The sequence below is a fragment of the Bufo gargarizans genome, chromosome 2 (assembly GCF_014858855.1).
Source record: "Bufo gargarizans isolate SCDJY-AF-19 chromosome 2, ASM1485885v1, whole genome shotgun sequence".
NCBI classification, from domain to species: domain Eukaryota; kingdom Metazoa; phylum Chordata; class Amphibia; order Anura; family Bufonidae; genus Bufo; species Bufo gargarizans.
Window position 1 is genome coordinate 21,094,200 of NC_058081.1, and position 24,965 is coordinate 21,119,164.

General features: G+C 47.7%; 1 protein-coding gene across 2 annotated transcripts; it reads left to right on the forward strand.

Moving 5' to 3' along the window:
* The first annotated feature begins 4,167 nt into the window (after positions 1–4,167).
* LOC122929241 (ceramide-1-phosphate transfer protein-like) lies at positions 4,168–17,518 on the forward strand. Of its 2 annotated transcripts, none has more exons than XM_044282753.1 (4): positions 4,168–4,683; positions 6,056–6,141; positions 7,930–8,114; positions 16,719–17,518. In XM_044282753.1, exons 1-4 carry the CDS (start codon positions 4,578–4,580, stop codon positions 17,242–17,244), a joined length of 903 nt encoding a protein of 300 aa, XP_044138688.1. In that variant the 5' UTR covers positions 4,168–4,577; the 3' UTR covers positions 17,245–17,518. The 2 variants fall into 2 exon arrangements, with proteins under 2 accessions (XP_044138688.1, XP_044138689.1); XM_044282754.1 differs by having other exon boundaries at positions 4,171–4,683; positions 6,059–6,141.
* Positions 17,519–24,965: the final 7,447 nt, after the last annotated feature.

Sequence of the window (24,965 nt, forward strand, 5' to 3'; positions counted from 1 at the left end):
ATAAGTGAAACATAGGCCATAATTCAGCTTCAGACGCCGTCTGACCCTCTTTTTGTCTACGGTTTCTCTTTCGGAGGACAAAGGAGGGAATCTACATCAGGACATGAACCCCCACCCGCCCAACATACAGAGGCAGCGGTTATAAACCCGAGTGCCACATCAGAATAGCCATTATAGAAGAAGAAAAGAAAATAAGTCAGTTTTGCCGTCGTTTACTCGTCTCATTCAAAATCAAGATGCGGATCGCTGCGTCTATGCTCAAATCCACACCTTCAAGAGCTCCACTGACTGTCAGTGAATGGAAACCTGACCTCACAGAGTTGAGTTACACTTGTATCCAGGTTAGACAATCCTGAACGAGCCAGCCTTAGGCCTCCCGCACACGACCGCGTGGCTTTTTCAGCGTTTCGCGGGCCGTTTTAAACGGATCTGTTTTTTGTTTCAGTAGTGGTTCAGTTTCTGCTCAGTTTATGTTTTTTGCGGATCGGAAACGGAAGCATGGCATAACATTTTTGCTAGATGGTTCCGCAAAAATGGAACGGATACTGAAGATTTTTTTTTTACACAGCCCCGGAACATTTGCGGGCAATAATAGAACATGTTCTATCTTAGAATGGAAAAACCGAAACACGGAAACAGAATGCATACGGAGTACATTCCTTTCTTTTTGCGGACCCAATCAAATTAATGGTTCCGTATAAGGAGCGCAAAAAACAGAACATAAATCAAAAAAAATAATAATTACAGTGCGTCAGTGCAGAGGCCAATCTGCTCAGCTCACCGGGGACTGTCTACAGCTGCAGCAAACCCTCAGCTGCGGGAAGCGTTAGGCCCAAACGCAACAGTTTAGAGTTACACAAAAAAATATTGGGTTAAAAAAAATAAATTAAAGAAATCCCCCGGTGGGGTGGTCTAGGTGAAACCTGTAATGGTACGGCCACCGCACAGGAAATCCACAACAATTCTGCTGCGTGTGAAGTCAGCCCACGGTCTCATGCACACAACCATACGGATTTACTGGTCCACAAACTGCCGGTGCGCGCCCCGTATTCTACTACAACTGGCAAATGGACAAGAATAAGAAATTTACTACAATTTGTCAGGCGGTCGCGCAGAGGACATCCACCACTGTCTACATTTTCTAGAGAACCATGAAATATAATAGACCCATACACGATTCAAAAAAAATAAATGAGGTTACTATTCACAGACAGCAAGCAGATCTTCACAAGCCATGCTCATTAACAGAAGGTTCTTAAAGGGATTCTCCAACCCCCGGCTAAAGTTCACCACTGCAGTTAGGTCAGGACACGGCGGGATTGCTTGTCACATCGATCCCATTCATTTCAGTGGAATCGCCACAACCAGCTCCAGTGCTGAGGGCCCCGGGCCCCTGTCACAAAGGCTTGATAGTCCACAAACAATGCATACACATGTCTCCGGCTGTGACTTACCTCACCAGGGTGGGCTGCAGGCGGAGCAGGCCGGGGCAACACCGCGGCTTCTTGTAGAGCGACTGATTGATAATAACTACTGAACTGCAGGTGCCGTCCAGGTGGAGGCGATCACAGGGACGGCAGCTGAGACATCCACAGCCAGTAACAGCCTGACCACTGCTCCACCCCGTGTACTACTGCCCTGCAACCACAAGGACGATGGGGGGCGTAGTTCTACACAAGATACAGATCAATTCCCTAGAAATTAAGCTAGGAGAACTAGTGTCATTACCCTGTACCCTAAGTGTCAGTGTCATTATCCTGTACCCCGAGTGTCAGCGTCATTACCCTGTACCCTAAGTGTCAGTGTCATTATCCTGTACCCCGAGTGTCAGCGTCATTACCCTGTACCCTAAGTGTCAGTGTCATTATCCTGTACCCCGAGTGTCAGCGTCATTACCCTGTACCCTAAGTGTCAGTGTCATTATCCTGTACCCCAAGTGTCAGTGTCATCATCCTGTACCCCGAGTGTCAGTGTCATTATCCTGTACCCCAAGTGTCAGTGTCATTATCCTGTACCCCAAGTGTCAGTGTCATTATCCTGTACCCCGAGTGTCGGTGTCATTATCCTGTACCCCAAGTGTCAGCGTCATTATCCTGTACCCCAAGTGTCAGTGTCATCATCCAGTGCCCCAAGTGTCAGTGTCATCATCCTGTACCCCAAGTGTCAGTGTCATTATCCTGTACCCCAAGTGTCAGCGTCATTATCCTGTACCCCGAGTGTCAGTGTCATTATCCTGTACCCCGAGTGTCAGTGTCATTATCCTGTACCCCGAGTGTCAGTGTCATTATCCTGTACCCCAAGTGTCAGTGTCATTATCCTGTACCCCGAGTGTCAGCGTCATTATCCTGTACCCCAAGTGTCAGCGTCATTATCCTGTACCCCGAGTGTCAGTGTCATTATCCTGTACCCCAAGTGTCAGTGTCATTATCCTGTACCCCAAGTGTCAGTGTCATTATCCTGCACCCCGAGTGTCAGCGTCATTATCCTGTACCCCAAGTGTCAGTGTCATTATCCTGTACCCCAAGTGTCAGTGTCATTATCCTGTCCCCCGAGTATCAGTGTCATTATCCTGTACCCCAAGTGTCAGTGTCATTATCCTGTACCCCAAGTGTCAGTGTCATCATCCTGTACCCCAAGTGTCAGTGTCATTATCCTGTACCCCAAGTGTCAGTGTCATTATCCTGTACCCCGAGTGTCAGCGTCATCATCCTGTACCCCGAGTGTCAGCGTCATTATCCTGTACCCCAAGTGTCAGCGTCATCATCCTGTACCCCGAGTGTCAGCGTCATTATCCTGTACCCCGAGTGTCAGTGTCATCAACCTGTACCCCAAGTGTCAGTGTCATTATCCTGTACCCCAAGTGTCCGTGTCATTATCCTGTACCCCGAGTGTCAGTGTCATTATCCTGTACCCCAAGTGTCAGTGTCATTATCCTGTACCCCGAGTGTCAGCGTCATCATCCTGTACCCCAAGTGTCAGTGTCATTATCCTGTACCCCAAGTGTCAGTGTCATCATCCTGTGCCCCGAGTGTCAGCGTCATCATCCTGTACCCCAAGTGTCAGTGTCATCATCCTGTACCCCAAGTGTCATTATCCTGTACCCCGAGTGTCAGCGTCATTATCCTGTACCCCAAGTGTCAGTGTCATTATCCTGTACCCCAAGTGTCAGTGTCATTATCCTGTACCCCAAGTGTCAGTGTCATCATCCTGTACCCCAAGTGTCATTATCCTGTACCCCAAGTGTCAGTGTCATCATCCTGTACCCCAAGTGTCAGCGTCATCATCCTGTACCCCGAGTGTCAGTGTCATTATCCTGTACCCCAAGTGTCAGTGTCATTATCCTGTACCCCGAGTGTCATTATCCTGTAACCCGAGTGTCAGTGTCATTATCCTGTCCCCCGAGTATCAGTGTCATTATCCTGTACCCCAAGTGTCAGTGTCATTATCCTGTACCCCAAGTGTCAGCGTCATCATCCTGTACCCCGAGTGTCAGCGTCATTATCCTGTACCCCAAGTGTCAGTGTCATCAACCTGTACCCCAAGTGTCAGTGTCATTATCCTGTACCCCAAGTGTCCGTGTCATTATCCTGTACCCCAAGTGTCAGTGTCATCATCCTGTACCCCAAGTGTCAGTGTCATTATCCTGTACCCCAAGTGTCAGTGTCATTATCCTGTACCCCAAGTATCAGTGTCATTATCCTGTACCCCAAGTGTCAGTGTCATTATCCTGTACCCCAAGTGTCAGTGTCATTATCCTGTACCCCAAGTGTCAGTGTCATCATCCTGTACCCCAAGTGTCAGCGTCATCATCCTGTACCCCAAGTGTCAGCGTCATTATCCTGTACCCCGAGTGTCATTATCCTGTACCCCGAGTGTCAGTGCCATTATCCTGTACCCCGAGTGTCAGTGTCATTATCCTGTACCCCAAGTGTCAGCGTCATCATCCTGTACCCCGAGTGTCAGTGTCATTATCCTGTACCCCAAGTGTCAGTGTCATTATCCTGTCCCCCGAGTATCAGTGTCATTATCCTGCACCCCAAGTGTCAGTGTCATTATCCTGTACCCCGAGTGTCAGTGTCATTATCCTGTACCCCGAGTGTCATTATCCTGTACCCCGAGTGTCAGCGTCATTATCCTGTACCCCAAGTGTCATTGTTCCTGGCAAGTCACAGCTAAAAAAAATGTCTAGTACAGGGACGAGCAACCCCTACTGTTGTGAAACTACAACTCTCATCATGCACACTTACTCCTTTCACATTCTCTAAACTCCCACAGAAGTGAAAGGAGTAATCTGGGAGTTGTAGTCTCAGAACAGCTGGAGAGCCAAAGGTTGTTGATTGCTGGTCTAGTACCAAAGGTCTCTCCAGGGATTGAGGACACCGCGCTGTCTTTGTGCATGATCAGTTTTATAGCTGAGCTGTCAGCAGCGCTGCCTGTGTTTCTGTGCGAAGTTATAGAGGGACGAAGGTTCATTTCTTATCAGTTTCTGTAGGATTGTGAAACTGTGACCTGACTGCACCAGAATCCGGATACTCCAACCATTGCAGCATGGACTGTCCACCACTACGGAGGTAACAATGCTGTGTGCAGCCCTCCAGAAAATGAGCTGCCCCAAGGTCCTTCGCTTGCTCTTCCCATTGACCATGATATTCCTGTTTCTCTACTTGAGCTCCATAAAGCTTCGTAAGTAGTCAACCTGCTTTCAGACATACATATCGGTGGCCATGGCTTCTGCTGGCCATATCCATCTGGTGGACCAACCTATAAGAAAACACTCACATATAATGTGTAGATAACACTGGGGTCTAGTATATTGGTCTTATTTTGCTTATTCATCTTTTCTGTGCATGCAGCATACATATTAGTATACGTTACATTGAGTGAACCTACAGTTCTCACATATTTTATGCTGGTTCATACCCAGGACTGTGACCTCTTTTTCCCTGCCAGCTGGGTGTTTGGGAGGGAGGTTGTATATGACCTCCTCACATGAGGTCTCCCCCCCTCCTGTACCCTTGTACATTATGTCTTATATATTGTCTGTTATTTGATCATGTCTGAATAAATTACATATATTTTATATGTGCGTCTCCCATCTTTCTTTGGGGTTATTGGTTTTGTTCTTGTGTTGGCTTAGCATATCCATCTGGTGGCCATCATCCATGGCAAGAGTCTCACTGACCAGACTGAGGCATTAGATGTTACTCGTATTATCGAAAAGATTTTTTGAAATTTAACACCCCACGTATTCTAAAGTCCTTGGCTGAACATCAAAGGTCAGTCAAGGCCTCTTCAGCCAAATCTTGACTCAGACCTTGAAGACTTGGACATAACTGGTCAGTCCTATTTAGCTGGGGTAGCCAAGATGGAAAACCTCTTCCAGAAATGATCCCTTGGCATACATCATGGTGACCTTAGGTATGTCGATGGCTGCTCTACCGTGGAGAACACAATCTTTGAAGCTAAGATCTTAGCTCACGTTGCTTCTAGAGAAAAACTTCAGTTTGGTTTGGGGCTGCATCATTTTCTGGCTGAGATAAATAATGGAACAGGGGATGGTGGCAGCTCTACCAAGACTGAAATTTGAGTATTTGGAAGGCAGCATCCTATGAAGTCTTCCCTATCACACATCCTACTGCTAATGTTTGTCTCTAGATGTTACTTGACCATTTGCTGGACCATTCCTGAATATATCATATATAACCCATGCAGGGGCATTGGGGCCAAACCAGCAAGGAGGCCTACTGCTAGCTTAATAATAGTACCCCTTGAAGTCAATTACTAAGAGTCCATTGGGGATTTTCTGGAGAGCCATAAAGAATTTGATCTAGCATCCATCAAGTAAGTAGTTAGGGGGCCATGTACATATACAGGGGCCCAGTGCTGGACATGAAAGTTATTTGGCTTCACTAGGAGAGGGAGTATACTTTTGGCTTTGTAGTCTATGTGTATACCATATGTACCTGTATTTATTGCATTGAACATTTGTATTGTATACCTAGGAAAGGAAGTATATGAGGCAGACTGTGTAAAAGAATTAACCCCTTATTTTTAGCAGATCCTGCCCTCCACGAGTGCATGAAAGACGGAAAACCGTGCAAGCAAGCGGAGAATGACATCATCCCAAAACAGGAAGTGAAAGTAAGTGCATACTTCACATGTAGATTACATACAGCGGAAAAGTCCTGGTATAACCTGGGTATCTTGTGTATATAATTATATACAGTGGGATGCGAAAGTTTGGGCAACCTTGTTAATCGTCATGATTTTCCTGTATAAATCGTTGGTTGTTACAATAAAAAATGTCAGTTAAATATATTCTATAGGGGACACACACAGTGATATCTGAGAAGTGACATGAAGTTTATTGGATTTACAGAAAGTGTGATATAATTGTTTAAACACAATTAGGCAGGTGCATAAATTTGGGCACCACAAAAAAGAAATGAAATCAATATTTAGTAGATCCTCCTTTCGCAGAAATTACAGCCTCTAAACGCTTTCTGTAGGTTCCAATGAGAGTCTGGATTCTGGTTGAAGGTATTTTGGACCATTCCTCTTTACAAAACATCTTTAGTTCATTCAGGTTTGATGGCTTCGGAGCAGGAACAGCTCTCTTTAAGTCACACTACAGATTTTCCATTATATTCAGGTCTGGGGACTGAGATGGTCATTCCAGAACGTTGTACTTGTTCCTCTGCATAAATGCCTTAGTGGATTTTGAGCAGTGTTTTGGGTCGCTGTCTTGTTGAAAGATCCAGCCCCGGCGCAGCTTCAGCTTTGTCACTGATTCCTGGACATTGGTCTCCAGAATCTGCTGATACTGAGTGGAATCCATGCATCCCTCAACTTTGACAAGATTCCCAGTCCCTGCACTGGCCACACAGCCCCACAGCATGATGGAACCACCACCATATTTTACTGTAGGTAGCAGGTGTTTTTCTTGGAATGCTGTTCTTTTTCCTCCATGCATAACGCCCCTTGTTATGGACAAATAACTCAATTTTAGTTTCATCAGTCCACAGCACCTTATTCCAAAATGAAGCTGGCTTGTCCAAATGTGCTTTAGCCCACCTCAAGCGGCACTTTTTGTGCTGTGGGCGGAGAAAAGGCTTCCTCTGCATCCCTCTCGCATACAGCATCTCCTTGTGTAAAGTGCGCCGAATGGTTGAACGATGCACAGTGACTCCATCTGCAGCAAGAGGATGTTGTAGGTCTTTGGTGCTGGTCTGTGGGTTGACTCGGACTGTTCTCACCATTCGTCGCTTCTGTCTAGCCGAGATTTTTCTTGGTCTGCCACTTCGAGCCTTAACTTGAACTGAGCTTGTGGTCTTCCATTTCCTCAATATGTTCCTAACTGTGGAAACAGACGGCGGAAATCTCTGGGACAGCCTTCTGTATCCTTCCCCTAAACCATGATGGTGAACAATCTGTGTCTTCAGGTCATTGGAGAGTTGTTTTGAGACCCCCATGTTGCTACTCTTCAGAGAAAATTAAAAGAGGAGGGAAACTTACAATTGAACCCCTTAAATACTCTTTCTCATAATTGGATTCGCCTGTGTATGTAGGTCAGGGGTCACTGCGCTTACCAAGCCGATTTGAGTTCCAATAATTAGTTCTAAAGGTTTTGGAATCAATAAAATTACAACAACAGAGACCACATGTCTGCACCTGCCTAATAGTGTTTAAACAATTATAGCACTTTCTGTAAATCCAATAAACTTCATTTCACTTCTCAGATATCACTGTGTGCGTCTCCTATATGATATATCTAACTGACATTTTATATCGTAACAACCAGCGATTTATACAGGAAAATCATGACGATTAACAAGGTTGCCCAAAAATTCGCATCCCACTGCATGTACAGCTGGTATAAGTTATATAGTGATATGGATACTTAATTCATTGCATATTTTTCTCTCGCAGGCAGAGGGTGCTGAGTCACTGAAGGGAGATGACATGTCCCTCCAAGTGTTTGAGAATGCCATGAAAAATTGCAAAGGAAAAAAATTTGAAATAGGAAAAATGATAGAGTCATTTCATGCCTGTCTGACCAACGACCAAGATGTATTACTGGAACATTACTTAGAAGCATGGAGGGAGCTAATAAAGTGAGTCTACTATTTATTTATTTTCTCGTAAATTATAATAAATCTATGACTCTGCCCCTCCTCCTGCAGGGTGATACATACAGAAGGAGCTATGAGTCTGCCCCTCCTCCTGCAGGGTGATACATATAGAAGGAGCTATGAGTCTGCTCCTCCTCCTGCAGGGTGATACATACAGAAGGAGCTATGAGTCTGCCCCTCCTCCTGCAGGGTGATACATATAGAAGGAGCTATGAGTCTGCTCCTCCTCCTGCAGGGTGATACATACAGAAGGAGCTATGAGTCTGCCCCTCCTCCTGCAGGGTGATACATATAGAAGGAGCTATGAGTCTGCTCCTCCTCCTGCAGGGTGATACATATAGAAGGAGCTATGAGTCTGCCCCCTTCTCCTGCAGGGTGATACATATAGAAGGAGCTATGAGTCTGCCCCTCCTCCTGCAGGGTGATACATATAGAAGGAGCTATGAGTCTGCCCCTCCTCCTGCAGGGTGATACATATAGAAGGAGCTATGAGTCTGCCCCTCCTCCTGCAGGGTGATACATATAGAAGGAGCTATGAGTCTGCCCCTCCTCCTGCAGGGTGATACATATAGAAGGAGCTATGAGTCTGCCCCTCCTCCTGCAGGGTGATACATATAGAAGGAGCTATGAGTCTGCCCCTCCTCCTGCAGGGTGATACATATAGAAGGAGCTATGAGTCTGCCCCTCCTCCTGCAGGGTGATACATATAGAAGGAGCTATGAGTCTGCCCCTCCTCCTGCAGGGTGATACATATAGAAGGAGCTATGAGTCTGCCCCTCCTCCTGCAGGGTGATACATATAGAAGGAGCTATGAGTCTGCTCCTCCTCCTGCAGGGTGATACATATAGAAGGAGCTATGAGTCTGCCCCTCCTCCTGCAGGGTGATACATATAGAAGGAGCTATGAGTCTGCTCCTCCTCCTGCAGGGTGATACATATAGAAGGAGCTATGAGTCTGCCCTCCTCCTGCAGGGTGATACATATAGAAGGAGCTATGAGTCTGCTCCTCCTCCTGCAGGGTGATACATATAGAAGGAGCTATGAGTCTGCTCCTCCTCCTGCAGGGTGATACATATAGAAGGGAGCTATGAGTCTGCTCCTCCTCCTGCAGGGTGATACATATAGAAGGAGCTATGAGTCTGCCCCTCCTCCTGCAGGGTGATACATATAGAAGGAGCTATGAGTCTGCCCTCCTCCTGCAGGGTGATACATATAGAAGGAGCTATGAGTCTGCCCCTCCTCCTGCAGGGTGATACATATAGAAGGAGCTATGAGTCTGCTCCTCCTCCTGCAGGGTGATACATATAGAAGGAGCTATGAGTCTGCCCCTCCTCCTGCAGGGTGATATATATAAAAGGAGCTATGAGTCTGCTCCTCCTCCTGCAGGGTGATACATATAGAAGGAGCTATGAGTCTGCCCCTCCTCCTGCAGGGTGATACATATAGAAGGAGCTATGAGTCTGCCCCTCCTCCTGCAGGGTGATACATATAGAAGGAGCTATGAGTCTGCTCCTCCTCCTGCAGGGTGATACATACAGAAGGAGCTATGAGTCTGCTCCTCCCCTTGCAGGGTGATACATATAGAAAGAGCTATGAGTCTGCCCCTCCTCCTGCAGGGTGATACATATAGAAGGAGCTATGAGTCTGCTCCTCCTCCTGCAGGGTGATACATATAGAAGGAGCTATGAGTCTGCCCCTCCTCCTGCAGGGTGTTACATATAGAAGGAGCTATGAGTCTGCTCCTCCTCCTGCAGGGTGATACATATAGAAGGAGCTATGAGTCTGCTCCTCCTCCTGCAGGGTGATACATATAGAAGGAGCTATGAGTCTGCCCCTCCTCCTGCAGGGTGATATATATAGAAGGAGGAGCTATGAGTCTGCCCCTCCTCCTGCAGGGTGATACATATAGAAGGAGCTATGAGTCTGCCCCTCCTCCTGCAGGGTGATATATATAAAAGGAGCTATGAGTCTGCTCCTCCTCCTGCAGGGTGATACATATAGAAGGAGCTATGAGTCTGCCCCCTCCTCCTGCAGGGTGATATATATAAAAGGAGCTATGAGTCTGCTCCTCCTCCTGCAGGGTGATACATATAGAAGGAGCTATGAGTCTGCCCCTCCTCCTGTAGGGTGATACATATAGAAGGAGCTATGAGTCTGCTCCTCCTCCTGCAGGGTGGTACATATAGAAGGAGCTATGAGTCTGCCCCTCCTCCTGCAGGGTGATACATATAGAAGGAGCTATGAGTCTGCTCCTCCTCCTGCAGGGTGATACATATAGAAGGAGCTATGAGTCTGCCCCTCCTCCTGCAGGGTGATACATATAGAAGGAGCTATGAGTCTGCCCCTCCTCCTGCAGGGTGATATATATAAAAGGAGCTATGAGTCTGCTCCTCCTCCTGCAGGGTGATACATATAGAAGGAGCTATGAGTCTGCCCCTCCTCCTGTAGGGTGATACATATAGAAGGAGCTATGAGTCTGCCCCTCCTCCTGCAGGGTGATATATATAGAAGGGAGCTATGAGTCTGCCCCTACTCCTGCAGGGTGATACATATAGAAGGAGCTATGAGTCTGCTCCTCCTCCTGCAGGGTGATACATATAGAAGGAGCTATGAGTCTGCCCCTCCTCCTGCAGGGTGATACATATAGAAGGGAGCTATGAGTCTGCCCCTCCTCCTGCAGGGTGATACATATAGAAGGAGCTATGAGTCTGCCCCTCCTCCTGCAGGGTGATACATATAGAAGGAGCTATGAGTCTGCTCCTCCTCCTGCAGGGTGATACATATAGAAGGAGCTATGAGTCTGCTCCTCCTCCTGCAGGGTGATACATATAGAAGGAGCTATGAGTCTGCTCCTCCTCCTGCAGGGTGATACATATAGAAGGAGCTATGAGTCTGCTCCTCCTCCTGCAGGGTGATACATATAGAAGGAGCTATGAGTCTGCCCCTCCTCCTGCAGGGTGATACATATAGAAGGATCTATGAGTCTGCTCCTCCTCCTGCAGGGTGATACATATAGAAGGAGCTATGAGTCTGCTCCTCCTCCTGCAGGGTGATACATATAGAAGGAGCTATGAGTCTGCCCCTCCTCCTGCAGGGTGATACATATAGAAGGAGCTATGAGTCTGCCCCTCCTCCTGCAGGGTGATACATATAGAAGGAGCTATGAGTCTGCCCTCCTCCTGCAGGGTGATACATATAGAAGGAGCTATGAGTCTGCTCCTCCTCCTGCAGGGTGATACATATAGAAGGAGCTATGAGTCTGCTCCTCCTCCTGCAGGGTGATACATATAGAAGGAGCTATGAGTCTGCTCCTCCTCCTGCAGGGTGATACATATAGAAGGAGCTATGAGTCTGCTCCTCCTCCTGCAGGGTGATACATATAGAAGGAGCTATGAGTCTGCTCCTCCTCCTGCAGGGTGATACATATAGAAGGGAGCTATGAGTCTGCCGCTCCTCCTGCAGGGGTGATACATATAGAAGGAGCTATGAGTCTGCCCCTCCTCCTGCAGGGTGATACATATAGAAGGAGCTATGAGTCTGCCCCTCCTCCTGCAGGGTGATACATATAGAAGGAGCTATGAGTCTGCTCCTCCTCCTGCAGGGTGATACATATAGAAGGAGCTATGAGTCTGCTCCTCCTCCTGCAGGGTGATACATATAGAAGGAGCTATGAGTCTGCCCCTCCTCCTGCAGGGTGATACATATAGAAGGAGCTATGAGTCTGCCCCTCCTCCTGCAGGGTGATACATATAGAAGGAGCTATGAGTCTGCCCCTCCTCCTGCAGGGTGATACATATAGAAGGAGCTATGAGTCTGCTCCCTCCTCCTGCAGGGTGATACATATAGAAGGAGCTATGAGTCTGCTCCTCCTCCTGCAGGGTGATACATATAGAAGGAGCTATGAGTCTGCTCCTCCTCCTGCAGGGTGATACATATAGAAGGAGCTATGAGTCTGCCCCTCCTCCTGCAGGGTGATACATATAGAAGGAGCTATGAGTCTGCCCCTCCTCCTGCAGGGTGATACATATAGAAGGAGCTATGAGTCTGCCCCTCCTCCTGCAGGGTGATACATATAGAAGGAGCTATGAGTCTGCTCCTCCTCCTGCAGGGTGATACATATAGAAGGAGCTATGAGTCTGCCCCTCCTCCTGCAGGGTGATACATATAGAAGGAGCTATGAGTCTGCCCCTCCTCCTGTAGGGTGATACATATAGAAGGAGCTATGAGTCTGCCCCTCCTCCTGCAGGGTGATACATATAGAAGGAGCTATGAGTCTGCCCCTCCTCCTGCAGGGTGATACATATAGAAGGAGCTATGAGTCGGCTCCTCCTCCTGCAGGGTGATACATATAGAAGGAGCTATGAGTCTGCTCCTCCTCCTGCAGGGTGATACATATAGAAGGAGCTATGAGTCTGCCCCTCCTCCTGCAGGGTGATACATATAGAAGGGAGCTATGAGTCTGCCCCTCCTCCTGCAGGGTGATACATATAGAAGGAGCTATGAGTCTGCTCCTCCTCCTGCAGGGTGATACATATAGAAGGAGCTATGAGTCTGCTCCTCCTCCTGCAGGGTGATACATATAGAAGGATCTATGAGTCTGCTCCTCCTCCTGCAGGGTGATACATATAGAAGAGCTATGAGTCTGCTCCTCCTCCTGCAGGGTGATACATATAGAAGGAGCTATGAGTCTGCCCCTCCTCCTGCAGGGTGATACATATAGAAGGAGCTATGAGTCTGCCCCTCCTCCTGCAGGGTGATACATATAGAAGGAGCTATGAGTCTGCCCCTCCTCCTGCAGGGTGATACATATAGAAGGAGCTATGAGTCTGCTCCTCCTCCTGCAGGGTGATACATATAGAAGGAGCTATGAGTCTGCTCCTCCTCCTGCAGGGTGATACATATAGAAGGAGCTATGAGTCTGCCCCTCCTCCTGCAGGGTGATACATATAGAAGGAGCTATGAGTCTGCCCCTCCTCCTGCAGGGTGATACATATAGAAGGAGCTATGAGTCTGCCCCTCCTCCTGCAGGGTGATACATATAGAAGGAGCTATGAGTCTGCTCCTCCTCCTGCAGGGTGATACATATAGAAGGAGCTATGAGTCTGCTCCTCCTCCTGCAGGGTGATACATATAGAAGGAGCTATGAGTCTGCCCCTCCTCCTGCAGGGTGATACATATAGAAGGAGCTATGAGTCTGCCCCTCCTCCTGCAGGGTGATACATATAGAAGGAGCTATGAGTCTGCCCCTCCTCCTGCAGGGTGATACATATAGAAGGAGCTATGAGTCTGCTCCTCCTCCTGCAGGGTGATACATATAGAAGGAGCTATGAGTCTGCCCCTCCTCCTGCAGGGTGATACATATAGAAGGAGCTATGAGTCTGCCCCTCCTCCTGTAGGGTGATACATATAGAAGGAGCTATGAGTCTGCACCTCCTCCTGCAGGGTGATACATATAGAAGGAGCTATGAGTCTGCCCCTCCTCCTGCAGGGTGATACATATAGAAGGAGCTATGAGTCTGCTCCTCCTCCTGCAGGGTGATACATATAGAAGGAGCTATGAGTCTGCTCCTCCTCCTGCAGGGTGATACATAGAAGGAGCTATGAGCTGCCCTCCTCCTGCAGGGTGATACATATAGAAGGAGCTATGAGTCTGCCCCTCCTCCTGCAGGGTGATACATATAGAAGGAGCTATGAGTCTGCCCCTCCTCCTGCAGGGTGATACATATAGAAGGAGCTATGAGTCTGCCCCTCCTCCTGCAGGGTGATACATATAGAAGGAGCTATGAGTCTGCCCCTCCTCCTGCAGGGTGATACATATAGAAGGAGCTATGAGTCTGCCCCTCCTCCTGCAGGGTGATACATATAGAAGGAGCTATGAGTCTGCCCCTCCTCCTGCAGGGTGATACATATAGAAGGAGCTATGAGTCTGCTCCTCCTCCTGCAGGGTGATACATATAGAAGGAGCTATGAGTCTGCTCCTCCTCCTGCAGGGTGATACATATAGAAGGAGCTATGAGTCTGCTCCTCCTCCTGCAGGGTGATACATATAGAAGGAGCTATGAGTCTGCCCCTCCTCCTGCAGGGTGATACATATAGAAGGAGCTATGAGTCTGCTCCTCCTCCTGCAGGGTGATACATATAGAAGGAGCTATGAGTCTGCCCCTCCTCCTGCAGGGTGATACATATAGAAGGAGCTATGAGTCTGCTCCTCCTCCTGCAGGGTGATACATATAGAAGGAGCTATGAGTCTGCCCCTCCTCCTGCAGGGTGATACATATAGAAGGAGCTATGAGTCTGCCCCTCCTCCTGCAGGGTGATATATATAGAAGGAGCTATGAGTCTGCTCCTCCTCCTGCAGGGTGATACATATAGAAGGAGCTATGAGTCTGCTCCTCCTCCTGCAGGGTGATACATATAGAAGGAGCTATGAGTCTGCCCCTCCTCCTGCAGGGTCATACATATAGAAGGAGCTATGAGTCTGCTCCTCCTCCTGCAGGGTGATACATATAGAAGGAGCTAGGAGTCTGCTCCTCCTGCAGGGTGATACATATAGAAGGAGCTAGGAGTCTGCCCCTCCTCCTGCAGGGTGATACATATAGAAGGAGCTATGAGTCTGCTCCTTCTCCTGCAGGGTAAAACATATAGAAGGAGCTATAAGTCTGCCCCTCCTCCTGCAGGGTGATACATATAGAAGGAGCTTTGAGTCTGCTCCTCCTCCTGCAGGGTGATACATATAGAAGGATCTATGAGTCTGCCCCTCCTCCTGCAGGGTGATACATATAGAAGGAGCTATGAGTCTGCCCCTCCTCCTGCAGGGTGATATATATAGAAGGAGCTATGAGTCTGCTCCTCCTCCTGCAGGGTGATACATATAGAAGGAGCTATGAGTCTGCTCCTCCTCCTGCAGGGTGATACATATAGAAGGAGCTATGAGTCTGCTCCTCCTCCTGCAGGGTGATACATATAGAAGGAGCTATGAGTCTGCCCCTCCTCCAGCAGGGTGATACATATAGAAGGAGCTATGAGTCTGCTCCTCCTCCTGCAGGGTGATACATATAGAAGGAGCTATGAGTCTGCTCCTCCTCCTGCAGGGTGATATATATAGAAGGAGCTATGAGTCTGCCCCTCCTCCTGCAGGGTGATACATATAGAAGGAGCTATGAGTCTGCTCCTCCTCCTGCAGGGTGATACATATAGAAGGAGCTATGAGTCTGCTCCTCCTCCTGCAGGGTGATACATATAGAAGGAGCTATGAGTCTGCCCCTCCTCCTGCAGGGTGATACATATAGAGGGAGCTATGAGTCTGCCCCTCATCCTGCAGGGTGATACATATAGAAGGAGCTATGAGTCTGCCCCTCCTCCAGCAGGGTGATACATATAGAAGGAGCTATGAGTCTGCTCCTCCTCCTGCAGGGTGATACATATAGAAGGAGCTATGAGTCTGCTCCTCCTCCTGCAGGGTGATATATATAGAAGGAGCTATGAGTCTGCCCCTCCTCCTGCAGGGTGATACATATAGAAGGAGCTATGAGTCTGCTCCTCCTCCTGCAGGGTGATACATATAGAAGGAGCTATGAGTCTGCCCCTTCTCCTGCAGGGTGATACATATAGAAGGAGCTATGAGTCTGCCCCTCCTTCTGCAGGGTGATACATATAGAAGGGAGCTATGAGTCTGCCCCTCCTCCTGCAGGGTGATACATATAGAAGGAGCTATGAGTCTGCTCCTCCTCCTGCAGGGTGATACATATAGAAGGAGCTATGAGTCTGCTCCTCCTCCTGCAGGGTGATACATATAGAAGGAGCTATGAGTCTGCCCCTCCTCCTGCAGGGTGATACATATAGAAGGAGCTATGAGTCTGCCCCTCCTCCTGCAGGGTGATACATATAGAAGGAGCTATGAGTCTGCTCCTCCCCTGCAGGGTGATACATATAGAAGGAGCTATGAGTCTGCCCCTCCTCCTGCAGGGTGATACGTATAGAAGGAGCTATGAGTCTGCTCCTCCTCCTGCAGGGTGATACATATAGAAGGAGCTATGAGTCTGCTCCTCCTCCTGCAGGGTGATACATATAGAAGGAGCTATGAGTCTGCTCCTCCTCCTGCAGGGTGATACATATAGAAGGAGCTATGAGTCTGCTCCTCCTCCTGCAGGGTGATACATATAGAATGAGCTATGAGTCTGCTCCTCCTCCTGCAGGGTGATACATATAGAAGGAGCTATGAGTCTGCCCCTCCTCCTGCAGGGTGATACATATAGAAGGAGCTATGAGTCTGCCCCTCCTCCTGCAGGGTGATACATATAGAAGGAGCTATGAGTCTGCACCTCCTCCTGCAGGGTGATACATATAGAAGGAGCTATGAGTCTGCTCCTCCTCCTGCAGGCTGATACATATAGAAGGAGCTATGAGTCTGCCCCTCCTCCTGCAGGGTGATACATATAGAAGGGAGCTATGAGTCTGCTCCTCCTCCTGCAGGGTGATACATATAGAAGGAGCTATGAGTCTGCCCCTCCTCCTGCAGGGTGATAACCATCACTGTTCGGCTGTGTCTCCCATGGTGTAATCTGCTGTCTCTCTCTGTATCCATCAGGTTCATGGACTCTATGGGGACTGTCTTCACCTTCATATCTCATGAAACAATTACCAAAATCAACATCCTTCAAAATTATCTTAACGGCGAAAACGGGAGAAGTTACCGGACCATCAGGTCCATGATAAAATATGAGATGGAGAACAACGTTGTAAACTTTAAAGAACTTCCTCCCAACAAGGTCCCTTCTGGTTGCCGGACGTTATTACGTATGCACCGAGCATTGAAGTGGCTAGAGGTTTTCCTCTACAATGTCGGCACCAATCCTCGTCACGAAGAGACCTCAGAAATGTGTGCTGAGGCCTATCACAAGACCTTGGCTCATTATCACAGCTGGTTTATCCGACAGGTGGCTGAAGTGGCCTTTTTGGCTCTTCCTCCTTTAGAGGAGATGTACAAAGTGGTCTGTGTGAGGGACCATCTGGAAGCTAAAGTTGTCCTCCTGACCACTGTAGATGCCATTGTGAAGGTGTACAACCTTACTCAAGAACTATATACAGAAAACAAAATGCTAGACCTACCTTGACTTGTGTTGACTTTTGAGAAGAAATGGTCAATTGTCCAACTCTCCTAAGGAATAATGAAGAAGTTTCTGCTGCTGATGGTAGAACATGTTCCAGACATTTATTTGGCTTTGCACAATGTCCATCTGCTGAAGAACGTCAGGATGTGACCCGACTACATCAAATACTGTATAAGATGGTGAATGATTTTCCTTCTTTGGACATTGAGGAAGTAATTATTTACTATGATATAAATGTCCAATCAGTGATAAGTAAATACAGTAACGTTACATCCAGTGACTCACATGTGTGTCTTCTCTGAGTTTGAGTGTTTAAGTTTTCTCCTCCATTCTGCCCATATCGCCATGACATCTCCTTCCAAATCTAACTCATCTTTTCAGAAATAAAGACACACACAACTCCTTGCTTTCCCCACCTTTATAAAAACTCCTCATCCACAGTGTCATACACTGTAATACTGCCTCTACTGGCGCCCCACACAGTAATTGTAGCCCCCCCCTTTGTGCCCAACAAATAGTGCCCTTTTTGGGCCGCACACTGTCAAAGTGGTGCTTTGAGTAACTCACATAGTAATAATGGCCTATTTGTGCCCCATACAATAGGAATGTAATATTTGTGCCCCCCAACACAGTAGTAATGCCCCCATTGTGCCCCCACACAGTAGTATTGTTTCTCTTGGTGTTCTCACATAGTAGTATTGTCCTCTTTGTGCCCCAAACACAGTAGTAATGCCCCCATTGTGCCCCCACACAGTTGTAATGTTTCTCTTGGTGTTCTCACACAGTAGTTGTCATGCCCTGCTCGGGCTACGTGCGGAGGTCTGCCAGATTAGCAGCACGTGTCTAGTCTTTTGTTTTGTTTTGGAGTCAAGCTAGATCCGCCTCCCTTCAGGTGCACTGGGTGGGGTCGTTGGTTTAAATTACACCCACTCCCAGTGTTCCGTGCGGGTTATAGCTTCTGTCTGTCTCTATGAAAGCAAGGAAGGAAGGATTGGCTTTTCCTGCTCTGAAAAGATAAGTTGGTTGTTGTTTTCTTGTTGTTTGCTGTCTAGGCTGTTTGAGAGACGCCTGTCCCCTCCAGGATCTGAGGGAGCAGGCTGGCTCTATTCCCCTTCACCATCTTAGGGATTTTAGGGTATTTTCAGCCCAGGCACGAGGACACGTTATTCCCACCTTAAGGGTCTGAACGTGGGCATAGCAGTATAGGGAGAGCTGGTAGGGATTTGTCAGGAGGTGACCCTTATCCCCAGCTTCTTGCCTAGATACTTGTTTGTTTATTTTTCTGTGTATCTGATATCCTGTCCGCCATGACATTATAACCCGCCAAAACCTAGACTGCCATTTCGCAGCAGCCTTGAGATGGAGTCAATTAATTTGTTGGTTGATCGTATACAGGAATGAACTTGGGAGGTAGCTGACCTCCGCAATGCTGTTGCACTTTGTCAGAATTTTCTGCTTCATGGCTCCGCTGGTGGCAGTCAGTCCAACCTTGAACCTAAGATTGCTCTTCCTGATCGGTTTTCAGGGGGTGTGGATGACTTTATCCGCTTTAAAGAGTCATGCAAGTTATATTTTCGGCTGCGTCCATCTTCGTCAGGTGATGAAAGTCAGAGGGTTGGTGTAATCATTTCTCTGCTTAAAGGGGACGCACAATCCTGGGCCTTTTCTCTGCCAGCCGGTTCTCTGGCCCTCCGGTCGGTGGAGGAATTTTTTAAAGCCTTGGGATTAATTTATGATGACCCAGATCGGGTCTCGATGGCGGAATCTAAATTGCGTAATTTATCACAGGGTGAACATACTGCAGAGACTTACTGCGTTGATTTTAGGAGATGGGCTACTGAGTCAGGGTGGAATGACCCCGCGTTACCTGGTCAGTTTTGTCAGGGGTTATCTGAGAGATTAAAAGATGCCCTTGCTTTTCATGAGTACCCAGATACTTTGGAGAATGCAATGTCTTTGGCAGTACGGTTAGATAGACGTATTAGAGAGAGGTGTAAGGCTCCCTCCGCGCAAGGGATCCCAGGGTGATATGACATGTAACTCTGGGGTAGGGGAGGAACCCATGCAGCTGGGTCAGGTATCTTTCCGCTCTGGTAGTAGAGACATTAAGAGATTGCATAAACTATGTTACTACTGTGGGAAAAGTGGTCATTTTATTTTTGCTTGTCCTTTTGTTAAACCGCATGTTGATGAGAAAGAAAAAAAAAAAACCTTCCTGACTCTTGGTAGCGTGAATGGAGTGGTGGAGCAAGCAGGTATGCAAGCTCCCTGTAATACTCGTTTTCTCCTTCCAGCTATGGTGGCGCTAGACTCAAGATTTTTTTTTGTTGAAGTATTTATTGACTGTGGTGCTGGGGTAAACCTTATTGATTCTCTTTTTCTTCAAAATCTGGGTCTAAGTACTTGCACTTTAGAAAGAGAGATTCCGGTTTTTGCAATTGATTCTTCCCCTCTTTCTCAAAGGAGTCTCACTCATATTGCTCATGGTATTCAGTTAAGGGTGGGTGATTCACATGTTGAGATTATGTCTTGTTTTGTCATGAAGGACTTGCCTGCTCCTATAGTCTTAGGGTTACCGTGGTTGACAAAACATAACCCAATTATAGATTGGCAAGCAAGACAGATCATTGGTTGGAGTGAATTTTGTTCGGATAATTGTCTTGGCACATCTATCTCTGGTGTGTCTACTACGGCTCTACCTCAGTATCTCTCAGATTTTGTGGATGTCTTTTCAGAGGGTGGGGCTCAGGAATTGCCCCCTGATCGTGACTATGATTGTCCAGTGACTCTCATCCCAGGGGCTAAGTTGCCAAAGTCTCGGCTTTACAATCTTTCTCAACCCGAAAGAGAGGTCATGCGGAAGTATATTGCCGAGAGTTTGGCAAAAGGTCATATTAGGCCATCTAAGTCTCCGGTGGCAGTAGGTTTATTCTTTGTAAAGAAAAAGGATGGACCGCAGAGACCTTGTCTGGATTTCCGGGAATTGAACCGTATTACGGTCCGTGATCCATATCCCCTTCCTTTGATCTCCGACCTTTTTGATCAGATTGTTGGAGCCAAGGTGTTCTCCAAGTTGGATTTGAGAGGGGCCTATAATCTGATCAGAATCAAGGAAGGGGATGAGTGGAAAACGGCCTTCAATACGCACGAGGGTCATTTCGAGAATCTGGTTATGCCTTTTGGGTTGACGAATGCGCCAGTGATATTTCAGCGATTCGTCAATGACATTTTCCATCATTTTGTGGGGAGGTTCGTGGTAGTTTACTTGGATGACATTTTAATTTACTCTCCTGATCTGAAGACCCATCAGGATCACGTGAGACAGGTTTTGACGATCCTTCGGGAGAATAAATTATATGCCAAATTAGAGAAATGTGTTTTCTGTGCAGGAGCTTCCATTTCTGGGATACCTGCTTTCTGACTCTGGTTTTCGTATGGACCCCGAAAAGGTCCGGGCGGTTCTGGAATGGGACCGACCAGAGAATCAGAAAGCTTTGATGCGGTTTTTGGGGTTTACTAATTATTATAGAAAATGTATTTTGAACTATTCTACCATTGTAAGACCTCTGACCGATATGACTAAGAAGGGCGCCGACGTCTCTGTCTGGTCGGATGAGGCATTGCAGGCCTTTTTGACTATTAAGGAATGTTTTGCGTCTGCTCCCATTCTGGTGCAGCCCGACGTGTATCAGCCATTCGTGGTGGAGGTTAATGCATCAGAAGTAGGGGTTGGAGCAGTGCTGTCGCAGGGTTTATCTCCTGGCAAATGGGTTCCATGTGCTTTTTTTTCCAAGAAGCTCTCAGTCGCCAAGAGGAACTTTGATGTAGGAGATAGAGAATTGCTGGCCATTAAGTTGGCCTTTGAGGAATGGTGTCACTGGTTGGAGGGGGTGTCTCACGCCGTTACAGTATATACGGATCATAAGAATTTGGCTTACCTGCAATCTGCCTAGCGTCTGAACCCTAGACAGGCCAGATAGTCACTGTTTTTTTCCAGGTTCAATTTTGTGGTTACTTTTCGCCCGGGGGTTAAAAACGTCAAGGCAGATGAGTTATCTCGCAGTTTTCCTGGGGGATGTGATTCAGAGGATCCTGCTCCGATTTTGGCTGATGGGGTGGTGGTCTCCGCTCTGTACCCCGAATTGGAGATGGAGGTGTTGGGAGCCCAGGAGGGGGCTCCTGGTTCTTATCCCCCAGGGAGATTGTTTGTTCCTGAAGGACTGCGATACAAGGTATTCAAGGAACATCACGATACTGTCCTTGCTGGACATCCTGGTGGTAAGTTCACCTTTGACCTTGTGTCCTGGAGGATCTGGTGGCCCGGGTTACGTAAGAGCATTGAGGATTACGTGGCAGCTTGTGAAACCTGTGCACGGTCAAAGGTTGCTCATACTCTACCTGCTGGTTCACTTCTTCCTTTGTCTATTCTGTCTCGTCCTTGGACGCACTTGTCTATGGACTTCATTATGGATCTGCTGAGTTCCTCCGGGAAAACAGTAATTTTGGTGGTTGTTGACCGTTTTAGTAAAATGGCTCACTTTATATCGTTAGCTAGCCTGCCCAATGCCATGACTCTTGCGCAGATTTTTGTTGATAATATCGTGAAATTGCATGGCATTCCTTCGGATGTGGTTTCTGATAGGGGCACGCAGTTTGTCTCCAGGTTTTGGAGGGCGTTCTGTTCTCGGCTTGGTATTCAACTTTCTTTCTCTTCGGCTTTTCATCCACAGTCGAATGGGCAGACAGAGCGTACTAATAAAAACCTGGAGACCTACTTGAGGTGCTTTGTGGCTGAGAATCAGGAGGACTGGTCCTCATTCTTGTCCCTAGCAGAGTTTGCTTTGAATAACCGTAGGCAGGAGTCCACGGGTAAGTCGCCATTTTTTGGCGCATACGGTTTTCATCCTCAGTTTGGTACCTTTTCTGGTACTAGTTCCTCTGGGATGCCAGAGGAGGAGAGATTTTCTTCTGCCTTGTCTTCTATCTGGCGGAGGATCCAAGTGAATTTGGAGAAGATGGGTGAGAGGTATAAGTGAATGGCTGACAAGAGACGTGTGACTGGTCCGGACCTGTGTGTGGGTGATCTGGTGTGGTTATCCACTAAAAATATTAAACTGAGAGTGCCATCTTGGAAACTGGGTCCAAGATTTATTGGACCGTACAAAATATCTGCGGTCGTCAATCCAGTAGCGTTTTGGCTGGATCTTCTGCAGACTTGGAGGATCCACAGGTCTTTACTCAAAAAATATGTGAAACCAGTGGAACCATCGCCATTGCCTCCTCCTCCTGTTCTGGTTGATGGAAATTTAGAGTTCGAGATCTCCAGGGTTCTTGACTCTAGAGTTCTTCGGGGTTCCCTTCAGTACCTGGTACACTGGAGGGGATACGGCCCTGAGGAAAGGATGTGGGTTCCGGCGCTGGATGTCAGTGCCAGCCGACGGGTGAGGGCTTTTCGCAGATCCCACCCAGATAAGGTTGGTCCGGGGTGTCCGGAGGTCACCTGTAGAGGGGGGGGGGGGGGTACTGTCATGCCCTGCTCGGGCTACGTGCGGAGGTCTGCCAGATTAGCAGCACGTGTTTAATGTTTTGTTTTGGAGTCGAGCTAGATCCGCCTCCCTTCAGGTGCACTGGGTGGGGTCGTTGGTTTAAATTACACCCACTCCCAGTGTTCCGTGCGGGTTATAGCTTCTGTCTGGCTCTGGGAAAGCAAGGAAGGAAGGATTGGCTTTTCCTGCTTTGAAAAGATAAGTTGGTTGTTGTTTTCTTGTTGTTTGCTGTCTAGGCTGTTTGAGAGACGCCTGTCCCCTCCAGGTTCTGAGGGAGCAGGCTGACTCTATTCCCCTTCACCATCTTAGTGATTTTAGGGTATTTTCAGCCCAGGCACGAGGACACGTTATTCCCACCTTAAGGGTCTGAACGTGGGCATAGCAGTATAGGGAGAGCTGGTAGGGATTTTTCAGGAGGTGACCCTTATTCCCAGATTCTTGCCTAGATACTTGTTTGTTTATTTTTCTGTGTATCTGATATCCTGTCCGCCGTGACAGTAGTATTGTCCTCTTTGTGCCCCCAACACAATAGTAATGCCCCCATTGTGCCCCCACACTAGTAATATTTCTCTTGGTGTCTTCACACAGTAAAAATGCCCCTTTTGTACCCCCAACAGTAGTAATGCCCCCTTTATTTCCCTAAACAGTAGTAATGTTTCTCTTGATGTGCCACATAGTAGTAGTGTCCTATTTATGCACCCTCACCATAGTACTGTCCCACTTTTGCCAGACCACAGTAATGAGGCTCACTTTGATTGTGCCCCACCACAGTAGTTATGCCCTCTTTGTGCCCTCATCACAATAGTAACATCCCTCTGTTGCCCCACCAGAGTACTAATGATCCCTTTGTGACCCCACCACAGTAGTTATGCCCCATTTGTCCTTCCACACACCAGTTATGTTTAACTTTGTGCCAAACACAGTAGAAAAATGCATCTGATGCCCCACACAGTCATAATACCGGCTTTGTGCCTCCTAAGGTATCACTTTGTAACCCCACACAGTAGTAATATCCCACTTTTAACACCATACAGTAATAATGCTACCACTGTGCCCCCATATAGTAGCAGCCCTCGATCCCCCATATAGTAATGTTAATTATTATATCGTGCCCCCATTAATAGCGCTGACAGTGCCAAATAAAAATAAAAAGTAACACACCTTAATTTGCTCTCACGACACAATGCTGGGTCCTCTAGCTGTTGCCAACTTCCATGGCTCGATGTAGTGGAGGCATTTCAACCCCTGTGCCAGGATGCTGATGCCCTCTCTGTGCTCCCAATCTCTGGTAGGCCAAAAACCTAAAGCTTATGAAAGTCGGTGGTTGGGCAGTGAGACCATGGATCTCCTTCTGAGGACACAGTTGAATATGGCGTTGACCACCGAGAGGGCTCCTTGTCTTGGGGCCTAGTCATTGTTACACCCTCTGAGACCCTTATGTCATAGGGGGTCAAACTTCTGAGGGCTTCTGTAGGGGAGGTTTATATTCACTCACTCGCATTGTATTATTCTGACTATAAGATGTGGTCCAGGAGAACATTTCAGGATGAAGATACCATCAAGAACTCTCTCATATGACCTCCGTTTTGTATGATACGCCATTTTAAAGACTACCCCTACCCCTGATAGTAGGGCAACATGTGCACACGTAAGGACGTAAATGTCTCCAAAGGAGCTTAGCACTGAAGATGGGAGACAGGAGTAGTCTTCATGGGGGTCACCAGCGTCATTCACCCATTAAACAACACCTCAGAACACATTATTGAGCTCTCCTTGGCCTAAACTGGCTGCTAGCAGAGAGCAATGGACTATATTCACCTATTGGACAATAAGCAAGCAATAGGTTGTATTCACCTACCCTACCTGCTCCTCCCCACTGATTGGCCATTGAGGTCATGTGATGTATCGTCCAGTTGTACATAAAGTAGAATCGCTGAATGAAGAAACTTCCACAACGTTCTAGCAGACTCTGAGGGTTTGTTACAATGTATCTGTGTAGGTGGTAATTGACGTGAAGGATTGTATAAGCATCCCTCAGTATAATGGGAGTCGTGGACGCCTCCCATGCCTCAGGCAGTCGTTGACCTCCAGCCTCTTTGCAGCCATATCACACGCAGGAGCCTGGTTTTCAATACATTTGCTGTGAGCCGGTGTGGATCACATGACACATCAGAACCG

Excerpts from the sequence above, each read along its gene's own strand:
- LOC122929241 (XM_044282753.1), top strand. The coding sequence starts at position 4,578 with ATGCTGTGTGCAGCCCTCCAGAAAATGAGCTGCCCCAAGGTCCTTCGC. Across the intron at positions 4,684-6,055 it reads CTTGAGCTCCATAAAGCTTC|CAGATCCTGCCCTCCACGAG; the intron begins GTAAGTAGTCAA and ends CCTTATTTTTAG. Across the intron at positions 8,115-16,718 it reads GCATGGAGGGAGCTAATAAA|GTTCATGGACTCTATGGGGA; the intron begins GTGAGTCTACTA and ends TGTATCCATCAG.